This window comes from Eurosta solidaginis, chromosome 3 (assembly GCF_040869045.1).
Source record: "Eurosta solidaginis isolate ZX-2024a chromosome 3, ASM4086904v1, whole genome shotgun sequence".
In the NCBI taxonomy this organism is placed as follows: domain Eukaryota; kingdom Metazoa; phylum Arthropoda; class Insecta; order Diptera; family Tephritidae; genus Eurosta; species Eurosta solidaginis.
Window position 1 is genome coordinate 61,191,713 of NC_090321.1, and position 17,382 is coordinate 61,209,094.

The 17,382-nt window shown below is 39.2% G+C and overlaps 1 protein-coding gene and 1 long non-coding RNA gene across 12 annotated transcripts in view; one reads left to right on the forward strand and one right to left on the reverse strand.

Annotated features, from left to right (window-relative positions):
- The window catches only part of LOC137243816 (uncharacterized), a 119,365-nt gene that overhangs the window by 18,324 nt on the left and 83,659 nt on the right, over window positions 1–17,382 (reverse strand). For 8 of the 11 annotated variants that reach the window (XR_010950627.1, XR_010950628.1, XR_010950629.1 and 5 more), the window contains one exon: window positions 2,549–2,946. The exons of 2 other annotated variants lie outside the window; for them this stretch is intronic. This is a non-coding gene — a long non-coding RNA (uncharacterized lncRNA). Of the gene's footprint in view, window positions 1–2,548; window positions 2,947–11,424; window positions 12,044–17,382 lie in introns of those variants that run through there. One more of the 11 variants, XR_010950633.1, reaches the window with a different exon arrangement.
- On the forward strand, window positions 681–3,564 carry LOC137243815 (uncharacterized). Its single transcript, XM_067771967.1, has 3 exons — window positions 681–1,149; window positions 1,207–1,269; window positions 1,348–3,564. The coding sequence occupies exons 1-3, from the start codon at window positions 1,142–1,144 to the stop codon at window positions 1,985–1,987; spliced, it is 711 nt and encodes a 236-aa protein (XP_067628068.1). The 5' UTR covers window positions 681–1,141; the 3' UTR covers window positions 1,988–3,564.

A 17,382-nucleotide genomic window follows, 5' to 3' on the forward strand; every position in this document is an offset into this window, starting at 1 on the left:
TATGCAGAAATGGCCCAGTCATTGGCAGCTTTCGTTGGTGGCATTCGATCCATCGATATTAAATACAAGGTCCACAATTTTACAATGAGATACAGGTAAGAAATATTGATTAGTGATCTAGGACAGCAGCTGAACCTTTGTTTCGTACAGGGGCATTTTCTCACTGTGCGTCATAAATGTCGCGCAGGGGAGAATGCGCCTGCCCGAATAAATTTACCGTTTTAAAATATACGTTGGAGTGGAACATGTCATGGCTTGCCATGATCGAAACTATTGCGCATTATAACAATTCAAGTTGAGCGAATCAATCAGTTTACTTGAGTTAGGAATTGAACGCGGTGCCAGCAGGTTGATAGAACGGCTGTCTATACAAATAGTAGTGTTGTGCGCGAAGATATTATTATATAAGTATATATGTAACAAATAACAATGTGTGCTGAGTGCAAGATTTTGTGTATAATAAAAAGGGTTTTTTTTGGCCTTTGGCCTTTTTCCCTTTAGCCATGTGCGTTTTATTTCATATAAGATGAGTGCGGCTGCACACACTCACACATGTGGTAGTAAGTATGAAACACTCTTTAAAAAATAGCTAAAAATTAGGTGCAACCAAATCATGAAAAATACAACAAGCACATGAAAACAGAGTTGCCGGGCATGGTCCGTTCCGACCAAAACGGGTAGGATCTTTTTCATTTGGTAGGCTGGTAGCTTAGACCAAATTTTGGTAGGTTTTGCGAAAATAAGAGAAAAATAGGAAATATGTGTTTTCAAACATATTAGCAACTCTGTTTCACTATTTTTCAGTTGTGAGTTCGTAGAACGGCGTGCATAAAAATGTATATGTACATAAATTTATACATATATATGTATGTAGATGCATTCATCGAAATGCTTAAAGTAAGCAAACGAGCACACACGATGACCAACGAGACACAGTTTATGAATGCATACGATTTTTCATATTGCTGCTAGAAGTCTGATGGCCTCTTTGCTCTTTGTATCATGGCCAGCTGGCTTGCAGGGTATTCATATGCAGACGCGAATATTTGTACTTAATCATGTATGCAAAAATCGAAGTTCAAACACATTTCTACCAAATCTATGGCATTAAAGTTTAATAAATACATAAATTAACGACGCGATGGACAAGTAAGTAAATTTCTATTTATAAATTAATAATGACTTAAACATTTTATTTTGAAATAGGTTTGTAACCAGAAAACCGAAGATATCAAAAACTGTGGCAGAAGATGAGGAAACATCGTCCAGGTATAAATAAATTCCAATATTATTATTGATAGTTTTATTGCTGTTTCCCAATAAAAAGTTTGTTTTCATTCTCCTCAGTGATGAAGCCAGCAAGCCGCGAGGAACAAAAAGAAAATTTCGTGAAGAGTGGCTGAAACTTTTTGACTGGCTGAAAGAGAAAGAAGGTGGTGCATTTTGCGTGGGTTGCTCTAAGACGCTGGTTAACCACAGCGGCCACCTAAAAGCCCACGAAAAAATGGCAACACATATTCAATTTTATGAGTCGCGCAAAAAGCAATGCACGTTGGACAACTTTTATAATAAAGAGCATCAAAAGCAGCAGCAGCAAGTTAGAAATGCAGAATTGACTTTGGTCATGTTTTGCATTGCACATAATTTACCATTTTTACTTATGGACTCCCTACCGGCATTACTAGTGGAATGTTTCCCGGACTCTTCAATAGCTAAGCTCATAAAGTGTGGAAGAACTAAATCCACTGAAATAACTGAATATATTTCAAAACAAGCAAGTGAGCAAATATTTTCCTTTTTAAGAACAAATTGTTTTTCTTTTATTGTGGATGAAACGACCGACGTTTCTTTGACTAAAAGCCTCGTTTTAGTAGCAAGGAAGTTGACGCTGCCCGTACAGTGCAGGATCGCTGTGTTGCTTTATTGGAACTTACAAAGGCAGATGCGGTTTCTATTTACAATGTTATTAAACAGTTTTTATGTGTAAATAACATACCTTTGAAAAATTTGATTGGATTGGCAACAGACAGAGCCAACGATATGGCCGGGGATTTTGGAGGTCTCAAAGCCTTGCTAAACAAAGACACTGACTTTTTCTATTTAAAATGTACATACATGCCATTCACTGCACCTCTGCTCAAGCTATGCTACTAAACATTTGCCAAAGCATGTAGAGTCACTTTGTCGCAATATATACAGCTTCTTCAGCCATAGTCCCAAAAGAATATCTGAGCTTCAAGAATTTCAAGAACACTGCTCAATAAAAGCTCACAAAATTTTGGGAATTTCTAGCACAAGATGGTTATCCTTGGAGGGCGTAATTTCAAGGATAATTGAGCAGTGGGATTGCTTAAAATTGTACTTCATATCTCGCTTTTATGAGGGAAATGGAATTGCACCAGGCCGTTTGGCGGAAGAAATGAGTAGCAAAACCAAATTCTATTTTTTATTCCTTTCCTACATCCTACCAATAAGAAATAATCTAAATAAAGAGTTTCTAGCTCAAAGTTCACGTTTGCCATTTTTGTACACAAGAATGAAATCAAAATTTTTATTAATTCGAAGCAATTTTATTAAGCACCAATTGTGTTACAACGATGTTGATTTCAATTTCAAAGAAAATGCAATCAGAAATCGGTTTTCGAGATATTCATTGGAACGAAAGCAGAGCTATTTTCAAAAAGCTATTTGAGCTCTGATGAAATCATTGAGGTAGAAAATTCAGCACTTTTGTCCTATATTGAACTTTTAGAGCAACTTAGATCTAGATTTGATTTCAACCGCGAGGATATTATTACTCCGTCCAAGGTCCTATCAATAGAAGATTTGCCGATATTGTCCCTCGTACTCCAATTCACACACCTGGTTGACTGCGACCCCGATAATATTACAACGCACTGGAACTTGTTGAGGCTTAGTGACTTCAATTTATCTGTTGATATGGACCTGGAAATATTTTGGTCAAAGGTAAATTTGATTAAAAATGGTCTAGGACAAAAAAGCATTGTTGAGCTTTGTAACTTCATTTTCAAAATAATTTCGCTTCCACGCAGCTCTGCCGCGGCTGAGCGCAAATTTTCGACGCTGTCGTTAATCAAACCAAAGTTGCGAAATAGAATCAGTATAGGTACTATTCATAATATAATGCTGTGTAAAGAGCTTATGAATAATAAGCAAAAAGAAACTTTAAAGAAAAGTAAATGATACCTAAACATTTTGTTGTGTTTAAAAAAAAATAACCAATATTTGACATAAAAATCGAGTCTGCATGAAGCCTAATGGTCTCCGATGTGTTTTTTTTTTTAAATATTAATATGAAAAATGTTAGCATAGAAGTAGGTCTTTTACAGAATTTATATATTTATTAAAATATACATATATATATATATATATGTATGTATATATATATATATTTATGAACTTTATGTGCCTTTAACTTATGTATTTAAAATTGAACTGAACTGTAAAGTTGTGATAAACTATTTTTTTGTAGGTGTGATTACACATAGATGTGTATGAGTAGATACATGCACTAAATAAATTGTTATATGTACTGATTTTTTTTGTTTTTATTGTACTAAATGAATTTGTTTGTACTAATGTATATGTATATGTTACCTATATTTTCAATAAAATTCAAATTGAAGAAAAAAATTTTAAAAGTGGAAAAAAAGTTGTCTCCGGCAACCCTGCATGAAAACTTACAACCTTCTTTTACAAATATCTTGAGAATTATTACAGATATCGTGTTCCCGACAACGAATTCACTCCAGTTAACTTTTCAAGGGTCAGCCGCTGTCGTAGACCATTACCAAATATGGTATATGTACATATTTGAGTAATGTTCTAGGACCGTGGCCGAGCCTTAAAAAATAGCAAAAAATCCGCGTATACCCGATATCTCTAATACTTCTCTAGATATTTGCAAAACAAAATTCAAGTTTTCATGTGGTTGTTGTACACAGCAAAAAAATTTATGCGCAGAAATACTGTAGATCGCATAGCAAGTTTTGGCCCGCCAAAGGGTTATTTTTTTTTTAAAGCGCTGCCGAGGGCGCAGAAAAACTATGGATCAGACCACCGATTTCGGATGGACCCGGGTAATTTTTTTTTTGCGGATATGTCCAGGATTATCAGATATATCAGGTTTTCGCCTTCGGATTCGATATCCTGGGGCCAAAATGCATATCTGGGTACCACTTTCGGATTTTTAGCTTTTTTAGCGCTCGGCTACGGTCCTAGAACATTACCCATATTTGCACATAACTATTAATTTGAGTGATATGTGGACAATTTTTTCAGCAAATGCAGAGGAACGCAAGGAACAGGCTGTTCTCCTGCTTCTTGGAAGCACTATGAACGAGTTCATCGTATTATAGGAAACGATCGCATAAATAATGTTGAAGCTGTTGTTATGGATAGTATACGAGGTAACTTTATTAATAGAGACAGATATTGTCATTAATATTTGTAAACTACCAAACATTAGTATGGTAAACTTTTAATTTTATTGCAATTAATTTAATTTTTTCAACTTCCAACTTCACAACAAAATAAACAATCAAGCGAATGACAGTTTGAACACAATTTACCTCAAACACGCAGTGGAAACAGTTGACAACTATTTCGAACCCAAAACTGGCAAACACGGTGTTTGGGTTTGGTGGAAACAGCATATAATGTTGAAGTGCGTTTTTCATATTTTGGGTTCCTGTAGCTGAGAAAGGGCTTTTACATCTTTTCATTTTGATTTGTATGGCGGCAAAAAAAGGTTTGCAGCTCAACAAGTACACATTGTCATTTGGATTTTTATAGCTGCAAAAAAGCTTGTAGCTCAAAAATTTCATTTTTGGATTACTGATACTAGCGTCATTTGGACTTTGATCGCGCAAGGGCTACGGCAACAAGCAAACCCTTAATACGTATCATAGACACTGGCTGCTAAAAAAAAGCTTAGTGACCACGAAACAGGAGGAAAAAGTCAAATTAAAAAAGGACATACTCATCATGAAATTGGCCAACAAGTTGAACCAATAGCATACGAAGTAGAATAAAAACAACAAAACTAATGGGAACAGGGATGCCGCTGCATAGTCTATAGGACAGATCAAAGATGCATGCAACTAATCAACTTTCAATATTACGTCATTAGCATTATGCTAATATAATATTTTGGAGACTATTACTCCTTATCGGCTGCCGACCCATTTTAACAAATTCATATTTGCTAAATGTTTGACAGAACCCACTCTTCCTTTTGAAGTGAATTTCATTTAACTTTTTACACTGTCCCTGTTCAAGGACCAACATAATATAATAAATTTTTACACCTAAAATCAATGGTATGCGTTTAAATTTATATATTACGGTAGTAATAACTATTTAAATCTTGGTGTGTGACGTGTTAAGTTTATATATTTCATTTGTGCATCATTCATGAGTTTGGCAATTAAGTCCTGGGAATTTAGTTATAACATAAAAACTGGGAACACTTTTATTCGTCATAAAGTGTCTAGGAGGGGGATCTTCCTTTTAGTTAAGAGTTGAAGTAGATAGCACGTTTGGTTTGTGTTTTATGCGTTTTTTTACAAGTCGGGTAGTCGTTGGATATTTAAGTATGGTCCTGACACGCATAAACACAGCCAACAGTGGCAATGTTGATTGATTTTTCTTTTAGATATCCACGGTATCATTCACCGTGAATATGTTTAAGCTGGTCATACAGTGACTGGAAAATTCTATGTTTGCGGTGATTGGAGCGGCAAGGGTGGCTGGATCTTGTACAATGCCCCGCCGATTCCTGGTTCGTTGTGCAAGAGTTTTTGACAAAATGAAAAAGGCATCCCAACGTTGGCTCCCTCACCCACCATATAGCCCGGATATTGCTCCCTGCGACTTTTTTCTATCTACAAGATGAAGTCGAACCTCACGGAAACTGAGGTCTACAGGAGGCGGCATACAGGAGGTCCAAGAAGCTGCAACCGTGGTGCTAAACGGCCACTTCGAAGGACTACCAAGGTAAATTTTTTTCCTAAAACTTCATTTTATCGTTTTTTATTCCCAAATTCCCGGAACTTAATTGCCACATCTTGTATTTATAGTTTGCGCATTTGAATCCGCATAATCTAATGTGCTCATAGTAAAATAAAATAAAAAAACATGTAATTAATTTTGACCATTTAAGCTGTTATGTAAATTAAACACAACTAATTGAAATAAAATTCCTGAATTAATTTCAGCAATTAAGTATAGATCCAAAATCTCTAATCTTTTTCATATGTTCATTCGGTATCGCAAGTGTTGCTAAATTATATAAACGGTGGTAATGAGTAATTTAGCTAAAATTACATTACATTAGTAAAATTTCCTCGGATTAACTTAGTTCGATCTCAGAATATGTCGAAAAAAAATACTAATTTGACATTGTGCTTACCTAATTCGTTTTTTTTTGTTATGCATTTACAATGCCTTCGAAAGAATCAAGACAGTATTTTAATTCAACATCGTCAAATTAAATTTATCTTTTTTTAAGAACTGGAAAACTGTTAGGGTCTGCTGCTACGGTCTACGGTTACGGTCCACTTGGGAGCGTGTTCGCGCGAACACACCTAGTGATGGGGCGAAAGTTGCGATAAAAAGTATCGGAAAACAAGGAAAAAACAGACCGGCCACCACTAGAGAAAAGATCGAGAATGAGTTTCCGGAAAAAAGTGTGATTGGCAGCAGCTAAAATTGTGGCGGCCTGGCGATATAAAAAAAAAAAAAGGGAATCGTGTAACATCGGTTGGCACAACTTCAATAATTCAATGATTTTTCAGAGAAAAGGTTTAAGGCATTAATAATGAGTACTGAATAAAAATTGTATTTATAATGGGAATGCTGACGTCGCCCTTTATTTAGAAGGCATAGGGTAAAGCAGGTAAGGGGCCACCGAAAACTAGGTGCGTCGGTGGCCATGGATTTGAGGGTGGGAATAGCACCGGGCGTCGCAACACCACCCGCGGCGCCCCCTATATATATTCAGCCCATTTCTCTTTTTGTTTGTTTTATTTTAAATTTTCAGCGGTTTTTTTTGATTTTGATTTTCAGCGTTGGTAACCGGCCATGTCCGGTTCGGTAAATTTTTTTTTTTTGCGGTTATCTTTTTGAATTTAAATTTTTGAATGTTAACGGTCGGTCCGTGACATCCGGTTCGGCCGGATGTTGTTTTATTTTGAATTTGACAGCTGTTAGTTTGATAGGCATGATAGGAATTTTTTTTCTGTGTATGGCGCAGGAACAGTAAGGTTGGCAAGGACCCGCCCCAGCCGACAATGACTAGCCACTGTGCACCACCACATCATGCCGACCGCCTTCCTTACTGCTTCCATCGAAAATGCGATACCATAACAAAACAAAACGAAACTTATCTAATTGATTTACCAGATCTTTAATCAAAGATAAGTTCCAATCACCACTAAGATAAATCGACAGGAAATATACACGATCCCTATACAATAATGCGTTCAATCATGACACAGGAAATAATACACTTAGTGCTACGTGAAACAAATCGTAAAGGCAGGGAGGTTACAGCTGCATGGAATTTGGCGAATCCCACGAAGAAAAAGGAGTGGAAGCCAGTGACAGTGAAAGAGTTTGACGCCTTTGAAGATATTCTTTTGTATGCTGGACTCACAAGATCAAACCATGAACCAGCTATGGAATTATGGGACGCGACGCGTTGCCCAATATATAAAGCTGCGTTGTCGTACGATCGCTAATTTATTCGATTCGACAATGGAAATACTCGACAACAGCGAGTCATCAACAGCAAAACTGCGGCTATTGACGATATTTGGCAAATGTTGCAACATAACTTGGCAGCAGCTTACACTCCTCATGAAGCACTAACAGTTGATGAGCAATTGTTCCCTTACAGAGGCCGCACCCGCTTCACACAATATATTCCGTCAAAGCCAGCTAAGTATGGTTTGAAAGTATGGTGGTTATGCGACTCACAGAGTTATTATCCTATGAAGGCAATGATATATTCTGGAAAACTGCCAAACCAACAACGGGAGATAAACCAAGGGCAGAACATAGTGCAGGATCTTGTGGAATAATATTTAAGGGCCGTATGCAGCTCTTAAGAAAACCAAAAATTCCATATAAAATGACAGCCAAGAAATGCTCAAGAAAAATTTTATGAGTGAAATTTTCTTTTGTAGTACGCAGCTCTGAAGAAATTTACATACATTTTCTACTACTATTTTCTAAAGATTTTTTAGAAAAAGTGTACACATAAACTCTTTCTTTGCCAAGAAATAAATGGTTGTGCATTATTTCTTGAAGAAAAAGTGACATTTGGACTGTCAAAAATACTATCGACTGTTGATAAAGAAACAATTCTTTAGAAATAGCGATTAATAAATTAACTCAGGAATGGAAAACACCGCAAAAGCCTCTAAGCGTCAGAAGCGCATATTGCACTTTTCCAGCGAGGAAAAGCGCAACCTTATTTCAGTCGTTAGATCAAAAGATCGGATTTGGAATATCGGCGATCCGCTGCATTCAAATAAAAATGCAGTGGATCAGGCGTGGAATGAAATAGGTTCTACGCTTGGTAAATCGGGTATGTATAATACGTTGTATATTCATACCAATTTGAAAACTTATAGTATTTTTATTTAGTGGAAGAGTGCAAAGCTGCGTGGAGTCCTGACCCTAGCAAGCCTTCTTATCGTCCAAGTGGAGAGTTCTAAATTCAATTGTTGTGTAACTTCAGCCTTTTTAGACAATTGCGGTTACATGTGCGTTGAAGCACGCCTAAGATCTTTGAGTGGCTGATTGCCGGTAGCATGGTACTATCGATATGAATAGTTGTTCCAACATCTGCTTGTCCCGCGATGTGAACAGGGTGGTCGAGAAATTGGTCAGTGATAATACATAGTGCATAGGTGCATGATAAAGCATAGGAGATTCCAGTCGAGGGTATTAAAGAAGTTCAATGTTAAGCTATACCAGCTTTTCGTAGATATAAACATTGTGAAGCGAATAAAAAGCACAGAGGCTTCGCTGACTAGGTCATGTTATGCGAATGTATGACAACGTTACGACCCGTAAAGTATTTCTATCGGCAATCGTATTTGGCAGCAAAGGAAGGAGCAACTTCCACAGAGTTGTTAAAACTGGTGGCGAAAGGCTTGAAAGTGTTGGTTATCGCGAAACAAGAATAGCTGGTGTAATTTTCTTAATAAACTTGGCACAGGATTACTTAGTCGGAGTTTGAGCCTTCTTATTTTTTCATTCCGAAACTCCTGGTCACGAAGCGAGAAGTTGGACACGCAAAATAGAAATACGTTTAGCACTTTCGCAATATAAAGAATATCACTGAACTTACCAAGTGCTCATGTCTTAAAATTTTCAGCAAACTTCCTCTTCAATGTAGAAGTATTTATTTTATTTTGTTTTTCTTTAGTTTTTAATTAATTAATTTAAAAAGCGCACCCACTTCTTATTTATTTCATTCAATTAATTTCTTTCTCTATATTTTGCAACTCTTCTTCTTATACTATTGTTATTCACCACGCATCGTCAAATGTCAAAAATTCTTGCCTACTCCTATTTGAAGGCAAAAGAAATAATTCAAACAATTTCTTGAGCATTTACTTTTGATCTGCATATGGCGCTTTAGATGCTGGCCGTACTATATACGCGGATAATTTCTTTACCACTCTTGACTGGGCACGTATTTTGATGAGGAGCAAGACCGCATATGTTGGTACAGTGCGCTACAACAAAACATTCATTCCACAGGCGTTCAAGAAGAACCGGAAGTTATAAAAAGAGTAAAAGAAGATTAAAAGCCAAGAACTACGTCATGTACTAATAAAATCTCTGTTTGAAAGCATACAAATTTGCAAAGAGAAAGTGAAGAAAGTAGAGATGATGAAAACTGCAAAGAATTTAGTTAAGGAAGGAATTTCTATCAATATTATTTTAAAAACAGTAGGCATCTCTTTAGACGAAATTCAACAAATTTAAAATAAAAATCAGTATCTATTAATATCTTTACTTTTTGATGAAAAAATAAGTAAAACAATTTTAAAATTGATTTGACTTCACTCAAAAGCTATGGCTTTATGCCAATGCTGATGAAAAAACAGCAGTAAATATATAAAAACATTTTGTTATTAGTGAAGGGTAATTTTTATAACCTGCTGCGAATCAAGCGATAAAAAAAGGAAAGGAGGGTGCTTAAAATCAAGGTTAACTAAAAGGCGTGCTTAAGATTTACAATACAAGCAATAATATTGAACCTCAGATTATATTTTTTCTGAAAATTGCGATAAACATTCGACATAATCTTAAAAATGTTTATCTCTCTGATCTTATTTTCTACCCTCATTCTAAATGATGCTAACCTATTATGCTCTAGAGTTAATGGCTTTTTACGATATTTTTTATATGGAACTATTACATTCCTTTGCAATTTTTGCCAACCATGATATCCAGAATCGGCATGGCTGCTTCTTGTGGTTGTGCCAAGTCTATAACCTAAGTGTCATGGCCGGGACACATCTTAGAGGATGGCGCCAGTAAAGATTTAATAGAAAGACAGAAAAAAGTGGTATTGGTATAATTCAATAAATCTTTATTTTGTATGCCGCAACGTCCATTTAATAAATAAAAATGAATAAAATGAAATCGCCTACATAATTGTGCCTGGCAGAAGGCTGACCTGCGCCAATCGCTCTTCAAGAGCGGCACATACATATGCCTTCTGTTTAGGCCCAATGCCTAACTTTTATCTGATTGACGGCGCCCCTCCCTAACGTTTTAATAATATTTCCAGCCACCCACACTCACGCCGCATTTGTGTGCATGCATGCACATGCATGCGTTTCATACGCATGCACGTGTGTGTGCGGGTTGTCAGCACCCATGCACGTATATGTGGGGGCTGTTGTGTGTGTGGCTTTTTTTCCCCTCCTTAATACCAGAGGACTTTTTCGCGGCTTAGCGGTTGTCCTCAACGGGATAACCGGTCTCTTTCTCGATTGACCGCCAACCAGCACACATCGCAAGGATCACCATCGTCACTTAAAACACCAAGGTAATATTGTAACCACATTGTATTTTCCTTCACTCTAAATTAAATATTATATTACAACGAGGAAATTCCTCTCTGTGTTCTTATTTATTTCTTTTGAGCGCACCATCCACTCCAAGATCGACCCGTGTGCGGCTACCTACTGCCGGTTTCAGACGCACCCAGGCCGAACATTGGTCCTCCTCACCAGGAACTAAAAGCGCCTCTTTGTTATACAGTCCACAACACAGCACAATTTATCAACCTCAAAAACTTTTGCCGAAGGATTTTGCCTACTACAAAACTTGCGAATTGCCACAAAAACTCATCAAAGGATTTATTTGCCAAACACAACAGCGAGAAAAGTGGGATTATATTATATTATACAAATACCGGAGCCACAGCACAAAGAGAAGTAAGTGTTATATTTCTTGCCATTTTTTTTTTAAGTGTTATTGAAGAAAAATAAAGAAAACACCTGTGTTGTGCGCGAAATATTGAAATCGAGAAGAAGTGTAAAAAGTGAGATTACTTAGTGGGCACCATTTTTCCATTTTAAAAGTTAAACCACTTGATTTGTTAATTTATTTCAGTCCTTGTGATTATCTGGTCTATCCCCCCACCAGTGGTAAGGTTTTCCAGACACAACACTACTAAATAGGTTTTTGTTGTTGTTTATTTGCACATCACAAACACGAAATATAGTTCAATTTAATTTAATTAATCCGGTGCTCACTTCACTTTTTAAACACTTTTTACACTTTTTTCTTGCGCTTAGTTTCGTATATTGCACGCATTTTTTCACTTTCTCAAAAATACACCCATTATTTGTGGAGGTGGCGAGTGGTCCCTTTTTTGTTGTTGCCGCTGAGACAAAAAGTTTGTACATAATATCGTTTGCTATTTTTCACTGCTGTGACAAAAAGTCCAAAAATTAACCCTTTTCCGTTGTCCCTACGCTGACAAAGTCTGAAATAAAAGTAATAAATATAAAACGTCGAAATTCAAAGTTTTTTAATTTACTGCTAGGCCAGGTATCTTAATTCAGGAGACTCTCATTATTTCTAATCAGCAATTTTCTCTTTAATAAACGTAACCAAGACAATGGAAACCTACATCCGTTTAGCAGAATCAATCGCAGAGTTTGATAAAGATTACAGCCTTATTCCGGAGAGCGACCATAGCAAACACACCCTTGCAATACAGCAGGAAGAGTTGCGGCTCTTGTGGAAGAAGGTAAAGTCTGCGTTTGATTCGCTATTGGGATCTGATGAGGTGTCAGCGGATGACGTTATGGCGATCAGAAAGAAGCAAAAGGCAGCATACACAATCTACGTGCGATGTTCAGCGTCTATATCTGCTGAGGCAGAAAAATACAAGAAGGATGAAAAGAACGTCAACCCTGAGCAAGAACCTCATGGGCATAAAATTCGCCTCCCTGCTTGCGATACGGAAGTTTTTAAAGGGGATTATCTGTCTTGGCCAACTTTTCGCGACCTTTTCACGGCAATTTATATAAACAATTCCAGCTTGAAAGGGGTGGAAAAGTTAGTCCATCTCAACAACAAAACGCAGGGCGAAGCAAAAGATATCGTTAAAAAATGCCCCCTCACAAATGAAGGTTTCGAGATGGCCTGGAAAAACTTGTGTGAAAGATACGAAAACAAACGTATCTTAGTTAACACACAACTACAAATTTTATTTAACTTAAAAAAGGTAGAAAGTGAGTGTGGCAGTTCAATAAAAAAGCTGCAAAATGATATAAATAATTGTATTTCGTCCCTCAAATGCCACAAAATTGACACTTCCAATTGGGATGCAATCCTGACCTATCTATGCTCAACCAAGTTACCAGAGAGCACGCTGGCTCTTTGGGAGCAAAGTATAGACCATAAAATGGACATATCCAAGTGGGAGGATATGGATAAATTCCTGTCTAATCGGTTTCAGACACTTGAAACAGTGTCTGGTTTTACAGGGCATGCCACTTCGAAAGTGCAAAAACCAAACGCGTCGCGACAATCAACGGAAACCCCTACGAAAAGACTTGGTGCTTTTCAAACGAAAGTATCCAAGCAAACAATAAAATCAATTTGTAAAATGTGTAAATCCCCTGAACACAGATTACGCAACTGTTCACGCTTCTGCGAGTTAACCCCAGTAGAAAGGATTAAATTTATAAAATCCACAAGTGGCTGCCTGAATTGCTTATCCCCAGGACACACCGTGACGAAGTGCACCAGTTCCTACAACTGTTCCAAGTGCCATTCTCGTCACCACACGCTCCTGCATGCGGATACATCTCAGCACACGGCTGTACGCAATCCTTTCAAAGATGCGGATAATATCCCAACAACTTCGGCACAGGCGCGACAATCTGCGAACCAGAATGTAAAATCCTGTCATGCCAATTCCAGCACAGGCGTGCTATTAGGAACTGCTCGCGTACACATTCGCCATAATGGTACCGACTTCTCCGCACGGGCATTAATTGATTCAGGGTCTGAATGTTCCTTTATAACTGAAAGACTGAAACGCAGAATCAATTTGCCAGCGAGAAAAATGCATGCCCAAGTTTCAGGCATCACAAATTCGGTGTCAGCCCAGGTGAAAGAAGCATCCAAAATTGAATTACGTTCACCAGTGGATGCCTGCTTCAGCCTGACTACACCCGTTCTAGTCCTAGCCAAACTCACTGGGAATCTTCCATCCTGCCATATCAACGTCATGACTATGCAGGCATTCCCAGACTTGGTTTTGGCAGACAAGAGGTTCTACATCAACGAAGATGTAGACCTCATACTTGGAGGAGACATATATCCCCAAATTATACTGAGTGGTCTGAAAAAGAATGTACTAAATACACTTTTGGCCCAAGAGACAGTGTTCGGTTGGATACTAACCGGTCGCATCGAAGCACCGAGTCCAACGAAGAGCATCATGTCATTCTACAACGAGGTTGCATTGGACAACCAATTAAAAGCTTTCTGGGAGGTAGAAAATGTTCCCAAAAACAAAATGCTTAATGAAGAAGAAAGGTATTGTGAACAATTATTTAAGGACACAACACAACGTGATGAAAGTGGAAGATATACAGTCTCGCTACCATTCAGGCAGGATTACCCTGAGAAGATTGCATTAGGACCGTCTCTAAAGCGCGCATGTTCACAATTCTTCAGAAATGAGGGGCGATTACTGAAAAACCAAGAGTTAGGGAAAGAGTATGTTCGGGTGTTATCCGAATACGAAACGCTTGGACATATGAGAAAAATTAAAAATAATGTACCATCCGACGATTCGGATAATTATTTCCTGCCCCACCACGCCGTTGTAAAGGCGGAAAGTACCACCACCAAGGTGCGCGTCGTCTTCAACGCGTCAAGCCCGACAGCAAATGGCATTAGTCTAAACGACATACTCCACCCATGTCCAGTACTCCAAGCAGACTTGCCTATTTTAATTTTACGTTGGCGACTGTATCGCTTTGCCTTTAATAGTGACATAGAAAAGATGTATAGGCAAATTTGGGTGACCGATAATCACGCCAAATTTCAAAGAATTGTCCATCGAACATCCCCCAACGAACCCATCAGTCTTTACGAACTGAAGACTGTTACCTTTGGTGTAAACTGCGCCCCCTACCTCGCGATACGGTCACTTCTACAATTGGCTGATGATGTAGAAAATACGCACCCAATAGCATCGGGTATATTACGAGAAAGTATGTATGTCGACGACGTTTTATCTGGAGGACATACAATAGCGTCAACCATCAGAGCAAGAAACGAGATTCGCGAAGCATTACACTCAGCTGGCTTTCCATTGCGCAAGTGGACATCAAATTGTGAGGAAATCCTTCAGGACATCCCCAAAACGGATCTGCTCAGCGAGGACTTCCTAGCGTTTGAAGAGGCTAGCTCGGTGAAGGCACTCGGAATACGATGGAACGCGCATTCAGACATGTTTTACTTCGCCCCGGGAGCTTTAGAGAGTGGCGAGAACATCACCAAACGCGCAATCCTATCCGCTATAGCCAAACTTTTCGACCCTTTAGGCTGGCTTGCACCAATGGTCATAGTAGCAAAAATATTAATGCAGAATATTTGGTTAGAAGGCACCGGATGGGATGAGCCTGTCTCACCAAATACATTAGAACGGTGGAAAACCTTCACCCAACACTATGGCGAAATAGATAACATACGGATACCGCGGTGGGTAAATTTTTCCCCGGAAGGCGAAATAGAAATCCACGGCTTCTGTGACGCTTCCGAGAAAGCATATGCTGCAGCGATATATATGCGCGTAAAAAGAGACGATCAGTTTTTCATTAACTTACTCTTAGCAAAAACCAGAGTAGCTCCAGTGAAAACCATCTCGCTACCACGTTTAGAACTCTGCGGCGCCGTGCTTCTCGCAGAAATGATGGAATCAATATTCCGAAATATTCATTTGGGACCCGTAAAAGTTCACCTCTGGACGGATTCAACCATCGTACTCGCATGGATAAGAAAGCCGCCCTGTTCCTGGTCAACCTTCGTCGCACACCGAATCACTAAGATCATCGATATGGTCGGTAGCAAGGACTGGCTTCACGTGGACTCGGAATCTAATCCAGCGGATCTAGGAAGCAGAGGACTACTTGCATCAGAGTTGACCACCAATTCGTTGTGGTGGCAGGGACCTTCTTGGCTGCAAGAAGACAATTCCCACTGGCCAGCACAAGAGACCGAATACAAAACGTCCGTTGAGGAGAAGAGGGCACAAACATATGCCACGACAAGGGTAGATCATGTAGATATTCTCAACCGTTTTTCAAATTTACCCAGGGCTTTAAAGGTTCTTTCCTATGTTAGGAGATTTTATAAACGAACTCACCCAAAAACTAAAGCAATGTTCCACGAAAGGTCGTGCATAATCTCAGCCGATGAGATTAAGGCAACGACTCAAGCATTAATACGAGTCTGCCAGAAACAATTTTACGGGACAGAATATTTAAAATTGAAAAATAGGGAACCTATCGATCGAAAGAGTGAAATACTGTCACTCAACCCATATATCGACAAAGATGATATTATTAGAACAGGGGGGCGTCTAGGGGCTTCAAAGGACATGTCATACAATGAGCGTCATCCGATCATCTTGCCGTACAATTGTAGGCTGTCTCGCCTTACAGTTATGATGGCTCATCATGACTCCCTTCATGGCGAGAACCAGCTCATGCTCAGTCTTATCCGAACCCAATACTGGATACCGAATGTCAAGACCATGATCAGAGCCATCATCCACAATTGCAAAACCTGCATTATTCACCGGAAGCAGGCACAGTCCCAACTTATGGGTACCCTTCCCTGCGAACGGACTACTTTTACCCGCGCGTTCACCAATACCGGGGTAGACTTTACGGGGCCTTTCGACATCAAAAGCTACCGCGGTAGAGGATGTCGACTGTCAAAAGGCTACGTATGCCTTTTTGTCTGTTTCTCCACTAAGGCCATTCACTTAGAGGCCACTAGTGACCTCAGCACCCCATGCTTTCTCGCAGCCTTCTCGCGTTTTATCGCGAGAAGAGGATGTCCGAAGAACATCTACTCCGACAATGGTACAAACTTTGTCGGAGCATCAAGATCTTTACGATCCGAATTTAAAGCCTTTCTGGCCGAAAGCCGAGACAAAACAGTCTCAAAGTATAGCCATCAAGCATTGAGCTGGCATTTTATTCCCGCCGCCGCTCCACATATGGGCGGCCTGTGGGAAGCGGGAGTGAAGAGCTTCAAAAGCCACTTCAAAAAGATTGCTTCTCCCCACAAATATACTATGGAGGAGTTCCAAACACTTTTGTGCAGGATTGAGGCGTGCCTCAACTCGCGCCCTCTCAGTCCAGGATCGAATGACCCAACGGACCTGGAACCACTAACCCCCGGACATTTCCTAACCGGCAGCCACCTGCTGGCTCCACCAGAGCCAGATGCCAGTGAGAGCTCTGCCTCGATGATCAATCGATGGCAGAAACTCAAAGCCCTCCATCACACTTTCTGCAAACGATGGAAGGTGGAATATCTATCCGAACTTCAAAAACGAGTGAAGTGGAAGCATCCCAAAGAAAACATAAAAGTGGGAGATCTCGCTGTCCTCAAAGAGGACAACTTATCTCCCAACGAGTGGAGGCTAGGCAGAGTCGTCAACGTACACCCCGGAGAAGATAACCGAGTACGTGTAGTCGACCTCTTTACCGAGAAGGGTCAAGTCAGACGACCTTTGGTCAAACTGATCCTTCTTCCCAACGGCTGCCATTTCTACAATTTCAAACC

What these genes read in the sequence shown, in the direction of transcription:
- LOC137243815 (XM_067771967.1), top strand. An exon ending in GATGAGGAAACATCGTCCAG is followed by an intron (nt 1,270 to 1,347) that starts GTATAAATAAAT and finishes CATTCTCCTCAG; the next exon opens with TGATGAAGCCAGCAAGCCGC.